This window comes from Scylla paramamosain, chromosome 25 (assembly GCF_035594125.1).
Source record: "Scylla paramamosain isolate STU-SP2022 chromosome 25, ASM3559412v1, whole genome shotgun sequence".
Taxonomy (NCBI): Eukaryota; Metazoa; Arthropoda; class Malacostraca; order Decapoda; family Portunidae; genus Scylla; species Scylla paramamosain.
The window spans coordinates 20,750,376-20,765,504 of NC_087175.1; the positions used below are offsets into that span (position 1 = coordinate 20,750,376).

Genomic DNA, 15,129 nt, shown 5'->3' on the forward strand with positions numbered 1-15,129 from the left:
TTGCTGACCCAGAGGATCTTGTCTTCAAATATTTTAAGTGTTAAGGTGTGATGTTCGTCATGTTAGTGTGTAGATGAGACCTGACCACAAGGAGAAGTGAAAGATTTACATGCATTAGTCAGGATATGTAACAAAATTACAGTAATGGCAAAAAATAATGACATTAATAATAATAATAATAATAATAATAATAATAATGATAATAATAATAATAATAATAATAATAATAATAATAATAATATCATCATCATCATCATCATCATCATCGTCATCGTCATCGTCATCAACAAATGTTAAGCGAAAACAATGAAAAGCCCAGTTAGGATGCATAATTTTTATTGTTTCTTTATTCATGTTTACTTTTTGCTCAAAGAAAACTCTTCACTGCCAAGGTGAACTGTGCATCTATGAAAAGTAAAACAATTCCGTACAGAACCACAAAGGGAACAGTCATGATAAAAAAAATATAATAATGATGATAATATTAATGATTATATTAATAGTAGCAGTAATAGTAGTAATAATAATAATAATAATAATAATAATAATAATAATAATAATAATAATAATAATAATAATAATGAGAGAGTGCAACAAAGAAAACATTTGAAAGTAGATTAAACAAAAAATGGCAATATCATAAATCACAACTGCAGAACTGAAAATAAAATCTAAATTTTCTAAACGAATGTAACAAAAATGTTCCTAATAAAATCAGGAATTGCAGGCAGGGCGGCTCAGCAAAAATAAGTGGGTTTTATGTTATCAATTATCCAGTCTCTGTAGTAAGGAACGCTCGTGAACAAATTTATCCCGCTACAGAGCCCAATCGAGTAGCTGACTATTCCTGTCTGCACCCATCGTCCGTCACACAGCTGCACCACCAGAGGCCCTCCACTGTCGCCCTAGGGAAGTCATCAGGTATACGTTATCTTGTGTTAGTTTACTGTATCATTTCGAAAGACACAACTGGGTTATTCAGATAAAGTAAAGAACGTCACACTACCAGTCAAATAGTTAGGAGAAACTTAGGACTGTGTGTGTACGTATTATGATGAGAAGGATGAGGGAGTACAAGAGGAGGAGACGGGGGTGGAGGTAGCTGAGGAGATAGAAAGATGACGAGGAAGGAGATAGATGATTATGATGATGATGAAGACGAGAAAGAGGACAAGAACACTAAGACGATTTATATCTTGCTACGTCAATCATAAGAATTATAACTTCAGTTAACTGCTAGGAACACGTGATGAAAAGGGACTCACTTTACAGCTGGATTTGTCAGTGTTGACGGTGCAAATAACCTTCTTTTGGTCCCTTGGTACATCTCCAGAGCGTCTGCAGACCTTCACGTCCATTTGAGTGAGAGTTACTTCATACAGTTCATTAGGGGAAATTGCCTTCTTAGCTGAGGAAAGCAAGTGTCGTGTTAGCTCATGGGACAACATCGATTTTTTTTTCTGAAATATTTTTAACAAAATCTAGTGGAAGACTGTGGGTATCATGAGAGTTTCTTATGAGACGATAAAGAACTAAACAGATAATATTGGATAGTATTGGGGTTTTCATTGATGTCTTCATGGTGAAAGCTGGACAGGAGGTAGTATTAGTTATCGGAATTTTTAAGAGTTTTCATGGTTCTAGTGATAATTCAATAGTTATTCATTATTGTCAATAGGAAATAACACTCATGAAAACCCGATTAACCAGGTCTGTGGGCTTTGTAAATTGTCTCCATAAGAAGAGCTCAGACTGTTTGTGAATGCGGGCTAAGATTTCACGATAGCAAGATAACAAAGCATTCAGTAGTGTTCACCCTCGCCGAGCGAACGCGCTAGCGACTCTGCTGCTATCTGCTGCGACACTGCTGCGAACCAGTTGCGAACATGCTGTTACGCCGCTGCAAACGAGTCGCCGCGGAGTCGCAGCGCGTTCGCCAATGTGGGAACGGGTCAGTTAGCGGCCCTTTGTCGGAACTGCTTTCTAATGGCCACAAAGCTTATGAGTCGCCTAGTCATGGAGTTTTTGTTTTTATTTATCTATCGCCCATTAGTGGTGCAAAACCATAAAAAAAAAAGTTCTTAGTAATATCATTGGAATAATGAAATCACTCTTGAAGACTCCAGTAACCTCCACTGAGCAGTTGATAATCCCATTAACCTCTATTAGAACCTGTTTCACTATTGATACAATCATAAAAGCCACAATATTTTTAACTGCAGCCTATGAAACTCTTACTTGAGTCAACATCTGGAAACACTGCAACGAAAATTTAAAGCTATATTCTCGATATGAGTTGAGTTATGGCCTGAAATGTGACCGTACTCTGTTGACGTTTTCGTCTTACGTGATAGTATCCACATACGAGTCTTCTCTTGTGAAAAACTGCAAAATATTCCAGCTCTCGGTAACTTACTTTAATTAGGCCTTTTTGAAAGAAAAGAGCAAACCAGTGTTCCAAGCTGACGGAGACCCTTTGTGCTCTAAAGAGAGTGTAGGTGTGTTTGTGTCGTCCACACTCTCCCTTCCACTACCTTACAGGCTGTTGACATACCACAATCATACTGAGCGCTCAGAAATGTCAAGACGATGGAAATTACTTTCTTCATGTAAAATGTATAGAAAAATAAAAAAAAACCGGTGACAAGAAATGAGTGGCAGCGTCTCCCGCCAGACATCACGTCACACCTCTGTCGCCCACCTTGACATGTCCACGCTCTGTGAATGAATCTCGGCTGCTCCCTCATCTTCTCAGATGTGACATAGAAGCATCATTGTTACAAGCAACAGGAGAGGAGCCACAGATTGAAAATGAAAATGAATATAACAAACTCATTCTCTTCCGTTCTAAAAATCTGTTCACTATCCGGCATTTCCTGCATGTCTTCCTGGGTGAAAAACTGTTGAAAATACACGTTCAGAATTTTACTAATTTCTTCCCCAGAACTAACTCCCCATCAGCTCCCTTTAATGAACCCATTCTCTATTCTTCGTCCTATATACCTGACAGAATCCCTTGGGGTCAGTCTTCACCTGGCTGGATTCCTTAAATTCATGATTCATTTTAAGTTTTCCTCGTTAACTTCTGGACTTTTCTAATTCATTATATTGTGGCGTTAAAACTTCTTCCCCTTTCTTTCAATCTCTTACATATACTTCTGTTCATTCCTTTGTACTATTTTAAGCTAAAAGTCATCTACTTGGAGTTAGAATTAGAAATAAAATCGAGAAGAAAGATTGTCATGCAAAAGTCGAGGGAGGCAGGAGAGCTGTTTAACGACAAATCTTATGTATAGAGTGCGATAATGTGGAAGAAATGTGCATCATCTCTTTCAGTCTGGCCAGTCTTACATGTGTTGAGGAGTCCCCAGCCAGTGTTCACCATGTCCTGCCCAATCACCAAGTCCTCAGCCTCGGCCAGGCACACGGGCTGCACCGACGGGTTCTGGTCGAAGTTGAGTCTCGCCGGTAGTTGAATCAGGGCAATGTCATTTCCCTGAACAGGAGGGATTGCGTCAATGAGCGAGGCAGGCACACATGCCAGCGCGCGCGGACACACACACACACACACACACACACACACACACACACACACACACGGACTATGTTAAATTAAGGTACATATATATATGTAGAATTAATGGGGTAGAAAAGATATAAAATTTACTTTTCTGAGAGGAAAAGCCTGAATATCATAAAGGAGTTAAGAGAAAGGAAGGAATGTATTTGAGTAAAAAAGCTCTACTTTTCCCCTGTAGAAATAAAGACACCTGGGCACGTGTGCACAAAGATTTCAAGGTAGAGAGATTGTGCAGCACAAACGTTGAGCTCAGTTCCCTGCTAAAAGCTTCTAGCCGGCTTATTTTAGAGCGCCAAAAAAGTTAGGCACTGTCCAGGGCAATCAACATTTTTTTGCATGACTTAAGAAAGCAAAACAGCTGACCGTGAAGGAGCCTGTAGATGGTACTGTGGTGTTAGGAGTGGCAAAAGGTGAGACGTGCCTTAGAGAGTCCTACAGGAAGGAGTGCTGTACTGACGCCAGAAATGAAAGCGATTATTACACTGCCAACGGGAAAAATGCAGCCCTGCAGCAGTTATGGCCTTGGCCCTTCCTGTGCCCTGCTGTTGTTGCCGTGTCTCATTTACTTTCCTGATAATATATGACCACTTTTGCAACTTTTTTGTCTTCAAGCTACTTCTTTCCTCATACACTGACTGGACGACGAGGAGTGTTATCGTCGTTCCGACTGGATTTCCCCTATTGTTTTTTTTTTTTTTTTTTTATCTTAATGATTGTGATGTCTTCCATACTTAAGAAAACGGGGAGACAGAAACTTGAGTTGGTGAGTGTGAGCTCAAGGTTGTAAAGAATGACGCAAATACTGAGCCTTGCGACGGATGTACGTAATTTGCTTATAAAAGACACAAATCATGTATTCAAATCAGTATAATGATGATAACATTTTTTTTTATTTCCCCGCAGAAAAATAAAACTATTGTACTAATAATATAAAATTAAGGACTAACATGTTGCTGTACCTGCTTCTGTAAAGTTTTAAGATATACACTTAAGCAGAATTCTAAGCAAATTTCCAAGAATATTTGTTTATACGTGTCTTGGAATACGTAGACTAGAAGATGAGGTCATGGAGAGGAGGAGAGTATGCACATCAACTAAAGGAAGGAAAAAATGTGCAAATAAGATACAGGGAAAGGACCACACAAGTGTAACTCAGGCTCCGTTTGTTACAATAAATACATCCACACACTTACGTCTTCAATGCGAAGATCATTGTAATCTTCATGTATGATAACTCTTTTCGCATCCAGGTACAGCATCAAGTCCCTGAAGGTGTTTCCGACGCCGACCAACAGTGTAGAGTAGTCACTGCGGACAGACAGGAACTGTGCTGAGAGACCGGCCGAGACTGAGGCCTGTATTATTAATAACTAAATAGCTAATTTGGGGACTGACTATTTCTGGATAAAATATAATGCCTTTCAGTATCGTGATATACACACTGAAGGTATCAGCTGTGAATTTCAAGAACTATATTACAATGTACCTAAATTGACGTAACCCCAGAATGAAAAACCAATGTTACTCTCTCTTTCTTCTTTCTTGAGGACAATTCTCGAAGCCCACAGAGACGACGAATAGTGTCCTTCTGAGTGTTTCTGCTGTTTGCGAGTATGATGCAGAATCCTTGCTGAATTATCAACTGAATAATGAAGGCACTCTTGAGAACACCAATACTTTCTATTAGAGCCTGTTCAAAGCCGTGGAGATAGACTCTCAGACGTCTTACAGTAGAGACGTGAATCTCACCCTGCTGAAGTCCAGTGCCCAGCGAAGTGACGTCTAATTGTAAAAAAAAAAAAAAAAAAAAAAAAAGAGAGAGAGAGAGAAAAAAACAATAAATAAAAAAAGAAAATTTCCTCCACCCATCGCGTCTCTGCTCCTTGTGCGGAGGTCTTCACTTGTAGCTGTTCATTCGTCCAAGTATGCACTCATCTATATCCATTCACTTCATGACGTGACATCGACTGGACTGTTGGGGCAGCTCAACAGTCAGAAGGTAAGTGTTCAGTGTTTCTCAGCCTCAAGTCATTCGATCTGCTGATGATCTTACAATGCTGACGATTGGTCGACTGGTGGATTGCGATTATCAAATGACTTATTGTTGAGGAAAACGCTAAACACAGTGGCAGTGAGCGGTGGCTGCTGCTCATCAACTAGGGCCAGTGGTTCCCGCCTGGAGTTATACAGCAAGATGTAGGCCACGCGCTCAGCCACAGGACAGGACAGGATTATGTATGCATCAAGTAAATATGTAATATGTCTATGTATGTACTGTGCATTAGTAATGCATTTACTATATACAATATTGCATAAGTAACTAATTATGATGGGAAGCTGCCTGCCTGGAAAGAAGAAGGAGAGAGAGAGAGAGAGAGAGAGAGAGAGAGAGAGAGAGAGAGAGAGAGAGAGAGAGAGAGAGAGAGAGAGAGAGAGAGAGAAACACACGTGTGGCTGAAATTACAAAATGCAGTATTGTGCAACAAAAGCAGCTGCCATTTGGCAATAGTTGGTGTGTGACCCTAATATACAAAGAAGACCAGAGGTAAAAACAAGAAAAAACTTTTAATCTTTATATGGAAGTAATGAGTGTAGGAGTGTAGACACTCACTGTATTCACGGCCCATGGATGAGAGGCCATGGATGAGGCTCATGTATGAAAAGTGGCTCACGACCGGAGCAATGGGAAAACACTGGACTAAAACATAAGAACACCATTAACATAAGGGAAGCTGCAAGAAGCTGTTAGGCCCACATGTGGCATTCCATGCATGGAAATCCTATTTCCACCTATATATTCTTTTTTTTTTTTTCTAATGACTCAAGACAAGACACTGGTCACTGAGCCTATTCCATTCATCTACCACTCTATTTCAAAATAAATTCTTTCGTCGTCTCTATTTTAAATCTAACTTTGTCAAGCTTGAATACCTTTTTTTTTTTTTTTGTCCTGTTCTGATTACTGAGCCTAAGAATTCTGCTGTTATCCTTTTTAATATCCTTTATACGACTTAGGGATCTCTATCAGACCTCCTCTTGTCCTTCGTTTCCTTAGTTAAGGAATGTAAACTGAAAAGCTTCAGTCTCCTTCCATAAGGAATACTCCTCACCCATGCATCATTTTAATAATTTTCCTTTCCACTGATTTCCACTGATTCTAATAGACTAATAATAGAGCTCTAATAGAGCTAACTGTAACTCTTAAATGTTTACTTTTCTCATCTCACCAGAGCCTCGGTCTTTATTGTGTACCTAAGAACTTTACATTTGTTAATATTGAATTGCATTTGCCATCTGTCTGTCCATTCTTCAGCACATCAAAACCTGTCTGCAAGTAGATGGACTCCGAATGTTTGTGTCATCTGTAAATTTGCTAGCATCATTAGTAATCCCACTCTCTAGATCAATAATGTTAAGATTGTAGCTGTCGTAAAAGTGAACACTGTGGCACCCCCCTCATTACTTGGTCCCACTTGGATATAGAGCCACTACTCATAACTTTCTGTCGCCTGTCGCGTAGCGATGACGTTATCGAGGCCAAAAGATTTCAGTCAATCCCATACGCCCTAACCTTTCTCAAGAGCCTTTGATGGGGTACCTTGTCTCAAGTCCAAGTGTAGGATGCCATAAATATCCCCATTACCTGCCGCCTCATTAACTACTATAAAAGCTCAAGCTTGTAAGGCAAGCCTTCCCCTTCGTGGAGCCATGCTGTGACTGATTTATCAAGTTATGCTTGCCTAAATGCTCCCTAATGTTCCTGGGAATTGCCGAATCCATTATTTTTTCCACGGTTGAAGTAAAGTTGACAGGTCTGTAGTCCGATATTGAAGTTTTGAATCCTTTCTTAAAGATGGACACTACATTGCTGGTACCTTTTCTGAATCTAGTCATTTGCTAAAGATTCTGACTAGCGGTTCACTAATAACCTAGTCGTGGTTACAAACTTTTTTTCATTTTATCGAGCACCTTTTCCACTTTCTCTTTGGTCATGGAAATATCTATCAACTTCCCTTTCTCTTTATTTCTCTGAAAATTTGTTTTCTATGCAGAATTTCTGCATGTTTATTTATTTATTTATTTTTTTTTCCTGAATGAAAACTGTAAAGAAATAGTCGTTTAGAATATTACTCACCTCTTCCCCGAAACTAACAATGAATCCTGTTTCCCTGCCTTTACTCTCTTATATATAGCTCTTTTCAGCCGTATATAGTGGTTTAATCCACCAATCATCCACGTAAGGTCATGAACTAAATGATCCATATTTAATACGTGTTTACCATCTGTCCTGAATGTCATCTATTAACGAAATATTTGTACAACTCTTCAGCATTTACTTTTCCTAATCTTCTCATCTCGGCCACCTCCATAATCTCCACTCACCTGTCCGCCTGGATCTCACCTCGCCCATCTCAGCATGATCTGGCCGTCTGCCTCGCCCTCACACATCACTTCACTTCTCCCACCCTATCCTACCTCACCCACTTCTCTCCTGGATTTCACCTTTAATGTCTAATCTCCTTAATGTCAGATATCTTACGTTTCTGCTTCTCGAATCTTCCTCCCATTGCAAACTAAACCTAATTTCAAAATGATCACTGTTACCGTAAATGTCTTCCAGTTTCTACAAGCGAAACTTTTTAGTTAAGCTAAACAGAAAATCATAGGAAGTACTACTACACCTTCATGAATGTGTAATACTCCTCTTAAACTGTCGCTGAAATCATGAAAACATCCATGAAAATACCTTAAATCTACGCTACATTATATTAAGTGTAGATTCTTTCTTAAACTTTCAATAAAAGCATGAAAGCACCGTCTCTCTTGGAAATCAAAGTGACTTCCACTACAGCTTGTTAAAAGTGTTGACTCCTTAGTAAATCATCATTGAAATCATGGCAACATCATCTAATCCAAGTGACTTCCTGTGTATCTTGTTACAAGTGTATAAAAGTATAGAATCCTTGTTAAAGTATCAATACAATCATAAAAATATCCTTCAAAACAATAATTAATTCATATACAGCCTATTAAAAGCGTTTGAGTATGCGAACCATTGATAGCATACACTTACCCCTTAAAATCCACCAAGCAGTGAGCGGCGGTGAGCACCCACTCCCGGGTAATGATAGATCCTCCGCACAAAAAGAAAAGATCTGGGGCTTCTGCAAGTGCCGCCTGGTATGGGTACTCCAGTGGCGAGGCTTTTCCACCGCCGATTATTCTCGTGCCTTCGTCTATTACATTGCCTTTGAGGTCGTATCTGCGCACCTGAACCTTGCGAGTGCCGTTGTCAGCGAGGCGCGTCACCTTAATAGGAGCCTCGCCGCATTTCCCTGAGGAGCAATATGAGCATGAGCAACACGCCAAGAGATGAAGAGAGGCAGACACATCGACCTGCTGTCTTGAACGTTTCTGCGCTTTATCTCAACTGCTTTTAACAGGCTGTAGTGGAGAAAGTTTTCAAAGGTGTTCTCATGAACATCGTGACAATTCAACAGGGATTCTGCATCATCAGTGGGGAAGAGACTCATCAGAACCCAACTAACTATCTCTTATTCTTGAAAATAGTCCTGGTGAGAGAGCAAAGCGTTTAAGAATAGGTAGTGTATACATACATACACACATACATACATACATACATATGTACTTACGTACGTACGTACGCACATACAGTTCTATGAATTTTTAACCACAAATGAAAAGAACAAAACTATTATTGAGTCACAAAACCTCATGCATCTAACTGATGAAATCATGAATCAAATCATAACTGATTGCACCGTCAGTGGAGAAGACACCCATGACAGCCCAGCAAACCATCTCTGTTGCCTTTGAAAATGAGAAAGCAAATCATATGAGGATAGGCATTGAATGCATACATACATACATACATACATACATACATACATGCCGGGCATATTTCTGCCCGGAACCATGCCAAGTCTGTTCTCCAACTAGCCAAAAACTCCTTCATTAACAGAAAATGTCAAAACCTTTCAAGATCTAACTCCCCTCGTGATTTCTGGCATCTAGCCAAAAATATCTCCAATAACTTTGCTTCTTCTTCTTTCCCTCCTCTACTTCAACCAGATGGCACCACTGCTATCACATCTATTTCTAAAGCTGAACTCTTTGCTCAAACCTTTGCTAAAAACTCTACCTTGGACGATTCTGGGCTTGTTCCTCCCTCTCCTCCACCCTCTGACTACTTCATGCCACGTATTAAAATTCTTCGCAATGATGTTTTCCATGCCCTCGCTGGCCTAAACCCTCGGAAGGCTTATGGACCTGATGGGGTCCCTCCTATTGTTCTCCGAAACTGTGCCTCCCTGCTTGCACCTTGCCTAGTCAAACTCTTTCAGCTCTGTCTGTCAACATCTACCTTTCCTTCTTGCTGGAAGTTTGCCTACATTCATCCTGTTCCTAAAAAGGGTGACCGCTCTAATCCCTCAAACTACCGTCCTATTGCTTTAATTTCCTGCTTATCTAAAGTTTTTGAATCTATCCTCAACAGGAAGATTCTTAAACATCTATCACTTCACAACCTTCTATCTGATCGCCAGTATGGGTTCCGTCAAGGCCGCTCTACTGGTGATCTTCTGGCTTTCCTTTCTGAGTCTTGGTCATCCTCTTTTAGAGACTTTGGTGAAACTTTTGCTGTTGCCTTGGACATATCAAAAGCCTTTGATAGAGTCTGGCATAAAGCTTTGATTTCCAAACTACCCTCCTACGGTTTCTATCCTTCTCTCTGTAACTTCATCTCAAGTTTCCTTTCTGACCATTCTATTGCTGCTGTGGTAGACGGTCACTGTTCTTCTCCTAAATCTATTAACAGTGGTGTTCCTCAGGGTTCTGTCCTGTCACCCACTCTCTTCTTATTATTCATTAATGATCTTCTAAACCAAACTTCTTGTCCTATCCACTCCTATGCTGATGATACCACCCTGCACTTTTCCACGTCTTTTCATAGACGTCCAACCCTTCAGGAGGTAAACATATCACGCAGGGAAGCCACAGAACACCTGACTTCTGATCTTTCTAAAATTTCTGATTGGGGCAGAGCAAACTTGGTATTGTTCAATGCCTCAAAAACTCAATTCCTCCATCTATCAACTCGACACAACCTTCCAGACAACTATCCCCTCTTCTTCAATGACACTCAACTGTCCCTCTCTTCTACACTGAACATCCTCGGTCTGTCCTTTACTTATAATCTGAACTGGAAACTTCACATCTCATCTCTAGCTAAAACAGCTTCTATGAAGTTAGGTGTTCTGAGACGTCTCCGCCAGTTTTTCTCACCCCCCCAGCTGCTAACTCTGTACAAGGGCCTTATCCGTCCATGTATGGAGTATGCTTCACATGTCTGGAGGGGTTCCACTCATACTGCTCTTCTAGACAGGGTGGAATCAAAAGCTTTTCGTCTCATCAACTCCTCTCCTCTAACTGACTGTCTTCAGCCTCTCTCTCACCGCCGCAATGTTGCATATCTAGCTGTCTTCTACCGCTATTTTCATGCCAACTGCTCTTCTGATCTTGCTAACTGCATGCCTCCCCTCCTTCCGCGGCCTCGCTGCACAAGACTTTCTTCTTTCTCTCACCCCTATTCTGTCCACCTCTCTAACGCAAGAGTTAACCAGTATTCTCAATCATTCACCCCTTTCTCTGGTAAACCCTGGAACTCCCTGCTTCTGTATTTCCACCTTCCTATGACTTGGATTTCTTCAAGAGGGAGGTTTCAAGACACTTGTCCACCAATTTTTGACCACTGCTTTGACCCTTTTATGGGACTGGCATTTCAGTGGGCATTTTTTTTATTAGATTTTTGTTGCCCTTGGCCAGTATCCTTCCTACATAAAAAAAAAAAAAAATGCATGCGTACATACGCATGTACGTACGCACATACATACTTCTCTGAATATTAAACCACGTGAAAAAAAAAAATTACTATTATTGAGCCCCAAAACCTCATGCATCTAACTGATGTTAAGTTTGGTCTTTACATATCCGGAAGATAATGGTGTAATGTTCAACTTAATGTCACACACAATTATTATAGACAACTTCCACCTGTCACATCTACATTTTATTTATTTATTTATTTATTTATCTTTTTTTGTGTGTGTGTGTGTGTGTATGTCTGCATGTGTGATTTAAATGGTATTCCATTGATCCGTATATCAATTCCTTTTAAATTTACAGATATGAAATTCACTGGAATTTGAGAAATTGCTACTTGTCGCAGCTTTATAGACACTGACATAATGACACACTATTGATCCCCAGAAAAAATGTGTCCATACATTTGGGAACACTTTCATGAGAGGTGGAATTATCTAAAGGTAAAGCAATGGGATTAACGGGTCGTTGTGTACAACTACTGTCATGAAACATTACAATCAAGGCGAGCTCTCTGTATACTGAAGATGCTCTGCAACACCAAGCGTGTTTGTAGATGGCAAAAACCAGCCGGGCGTGTGACGTGATACTTGTAAAACCAACACCTTCTCAGGACACGCCTGGCCCGAGACTGCCATCTCCCCACAAAGAAAAGAAACAAAACAAAAGTTTTATAATGCATGAATGGGTTACAACGAACAGACTTGTTGGGAACTTACTGCATATTGCTCTCTCGGGATTGCATGGCGATGCTGTAACATAGAAAATAGTGATAACATTGCCACAACAAATACTGATGTAGCTGAAAAGGAATAAGGGAATTAGTTTTGCTTTGGGGACAGAAAGAAGTGCCGTAGATAGCTGTCTTCCACTTCCACCCAGCCTCCACCCTGCCTCCACCTTTCTCCCCGAGTGGGACGTTGACACTGGTCGAGAGGAGAGGCGGCGTGGTGCATTTATCAGAGGTTAGCGAGGTGGTGGGTGCTGGGTAGTAGCAGGGAGGGAGTGAAGAAGGGAGGGTGGGAGAGAGGGACAGATGATTCATCAGCCACACAGACAGAACAGGAAAAGATTTCGAAGCAAGAAGTAGGACAGAAGTGTGTTTGTGTGTGTGTGTGTGTGTGTGTGTGAGAGAGAGAGAGAGAGAGAGAGAGAGACCCTGAGTCTCCATTTTCCGCTTATACGTAAAGAGACTCCTACTCTCCAGTTGCCATAAAAACGGGTATGCAGTTACCACAGAAAGGTAACTGAGCGTGTTAGATATTCTGCTGAATTGTTCTCTTTTATGAATACTGATATAAAGTAATCGTTTAAATTATCAACTATTATGATCTAGTTGTTAGTATATTTACCAATTTCTTAGTGTAAGAGGACACTTTGTGCAGGTTAACAGCGTCTACTAAATCTTATGCTATTACGTCGCAATCGATCGTGTTCGGTTTTGTCGTCGTTATTCTTAATCAGTTTATATTTCTGATATTAGCGCTTTTTGGACAGAGGTGACCGTGGTCCATCCTTTTTTGTTAGTAATGGTTGAACGCTTATTTCACAGTGGAACAAATTATTCATGATCTTTGTAAAGTGGCTAGTGAATGTCTTCCACGGTTGTTGAGAATGTTTCTTAATTTGCTGAGATTTCCCAGCCAAGTACTTTTTTTTCTTCTTTCCTTTACTGTAGAAAATATGAGAAAGAGAATGACAAAGAGAAAGAGAAGGAGGAAGAGGAGTAGTAGTAGTAGGAGGAGTAGGAGGAGTACGAGTAGAAGGAGGAGTAGGAGGAGAATTAGGAGAAGGGAGAGAGGAGGAGGAGAAAGAGAAGAAACACAAAACAAGGCAAACAGTTACCGATCTTGAGGTCTCTATTAGTATAACTGTGTTACACCTAACCTAATCTAATTACTAGTGGAGGAGACAGGATAGTAAAGTAGATAGCGCCTCCCCAATCAACCATTCCTTTATGAAAAAAAGGCAGTGATGTGGTATAAAAAAAAATCAAGTTAATACTGAAAAGAAGTTATTGTTTACTTCTACAGTACTTTGTGTATGGAGAACATGTAGATACGAGGGGTGTTCTTTGAAGATTTCCCCTGACCCACTTCCCATGGACTGAGTGAGACGAAATTTGGCATTTATTATTTGTACTTTCTCTGCACAGGTACCACCAAGGGTGACACACTTCTCCCATCGCTTTATGCAGCTGTGAAGACCTCGCCTGCAGAAATCTGCAGGTTGCGCCAGAAGCTACGACTTGACCTCGGAAATAAGCATTTCATCGTCTGAGAAGAGCTTGCCCTTCAAAAATACCTTCATGACTGGAAAGAGGTGGAAGTCAGATGGTGCGAGGTCTGGAGGGTAAGGGAGATGAGGAAGAATTTCATAGCCGCAGGACCGTGCTTTCGTCTGGGCAACATGCGCGTTGTGAACCGGGGCGTTGTCTTGCAGGAGGCGGACCCCTTTGGTCAGCATGCCACGCCTCTCGCTTTTGATGGCCTCCCGCAATTTCTACAGCAGTGAAGCATAGTAAGTCCCAGTAATTGTGGTACCCTTTGCCAGGAAATCCATCATCACTACTCTGCGCTGGTCCCAAAAGACCGTGAGCATGACCTTGGCCGCTGAGGGTTGGACACGTGCCTTCTTCGGAGATGGTGAGTCATAATGCCTCCACTGCTTCGACTGGGCTTTAGTCTCTGGATCATAGTGATGGACCCATGTTTCGTCCTGCGTGATTAGTCTGTCGAAGAACTCCTCCTGGTTTTCTTGGCACATGGTCAAAAGAGCCTGGGAGCTCTGGACTCGTTCCTGCTTCTGGAAAGGTGTCATCAACCTGGGAACCCATCATGCAGACAACTTCCACATATGTAAATGGTCATGGATGATTTTATCCACAGACCCCACAGTTGATCTTGACATCTTGGGCTAGTTGACGAACGGTTATGCGGCGATCCTCCAAAATGGTGAACTCCACTTGCTGGATAGTGTCTTCATGAATGGAAGACTGTGGTCCCCCGAGAATGGGAGCCGTTTCCACCAATGTCCGGCCACACTTGAACTGACGATGCCAATGCTTAACAACGTCATACGATGGAGCATCCTCCCCATAAATATCTTTCATCTCATCGAAAGTCTCCTTTGGTGTGCGGCCTCTCAAGTACAGGAACCTGATGACCACTCTGCATTCAACTGTCTCCATTATCACACTTTACTCCACCTTAGCACTTGTAAAAGAGAAACAAATATGAGTTCAGAGCTGCAAATTACCACGTGACCTAAAGAGATAAGTATTATTATACATCCGCAATTTCAGCCTCCTACAATAAACGGAGGTGGGTCAGGGGAAATCTTTAATGAACACCCTTCGTTCTTGGGTGATACAGTGCGCTGCGTACATAGTATAGGTGGAAGTACAGTGCGTATGTCTAAGGAATGATGCAGCAGAATTTCCTGGCGTTTTCAAGGGAGGCAGCAGTCAATCGGGACCAAGCTCCTTACGATACAGTGAATTGGCGCCCTTTTCCTTTAGGGACGCCATACGTTGATTTCCTCCATGCATCATTGAACGCTGGTAATTTTCTTTCCCGGTGATGATCAATAGCTGTCATCGCCCTTTCTTAACATATCCTGCCACAAGTAGGAAATAAAATTAGTGA

The 15,129-nt window shown here is 41.1% G+C and overlaps 2 protein-coding genes across 2 annotated transcripts; both read right to left on the reverse strand.

Annotated features, from left to right (window-relative positions):
* Positions 1-319: 319 nt before the first annotated feature.
* On the reverse strand, positions 320-12,335 carry LOC135113340 (tryptase beta-2-like). The gene is made up of 6 exons (XM_064028582.1): positions 12,202-12,335; positions 8,655-8,916; positions 4,774-4,888; positions 3,352-3,496; positions 1,266-1,408; positions 320-905 (listed from the first exon to the last, which is right to left on the reverse strand). The coding sequence occupies exons 3-6, from the start codon at positions 4,837-4,839 to the stop codon at positions 738-740; spliced, it is 522 nt and encodes a 173-aa protein (XP_063884652.1). The 5' UTR covers positions 4,840-4,888; positions 8,655-8,916; positions 12,202-12,335; the 3' UTR covers positions 320-737.
* A 1,388-nt stretch (positions 12,336-13,723) lies between these two features.
* On the reverse strand, positions 13,724-14,672 carry LOC135113391 (histone-lysine N-methyltransferase SETMAR-like). The gene is made up of 3 exons (XM_064028646.1): positions 14,373-14,672; positions 14,087-14,287; positions 13,724-13,984 (listed from the first exon to the last, which is right to left on the reverse strand). The coding sequence occupies exons 1-3, from the start codon at positions 14,670-14,672 to the stop codon at positions 13,724-13,726; spliced, it is 762 nt and encodes a 253-aa protein (XP_063884716.1).
* Positions 14,673-15,129: the final 457 nt, after the last annotated feature.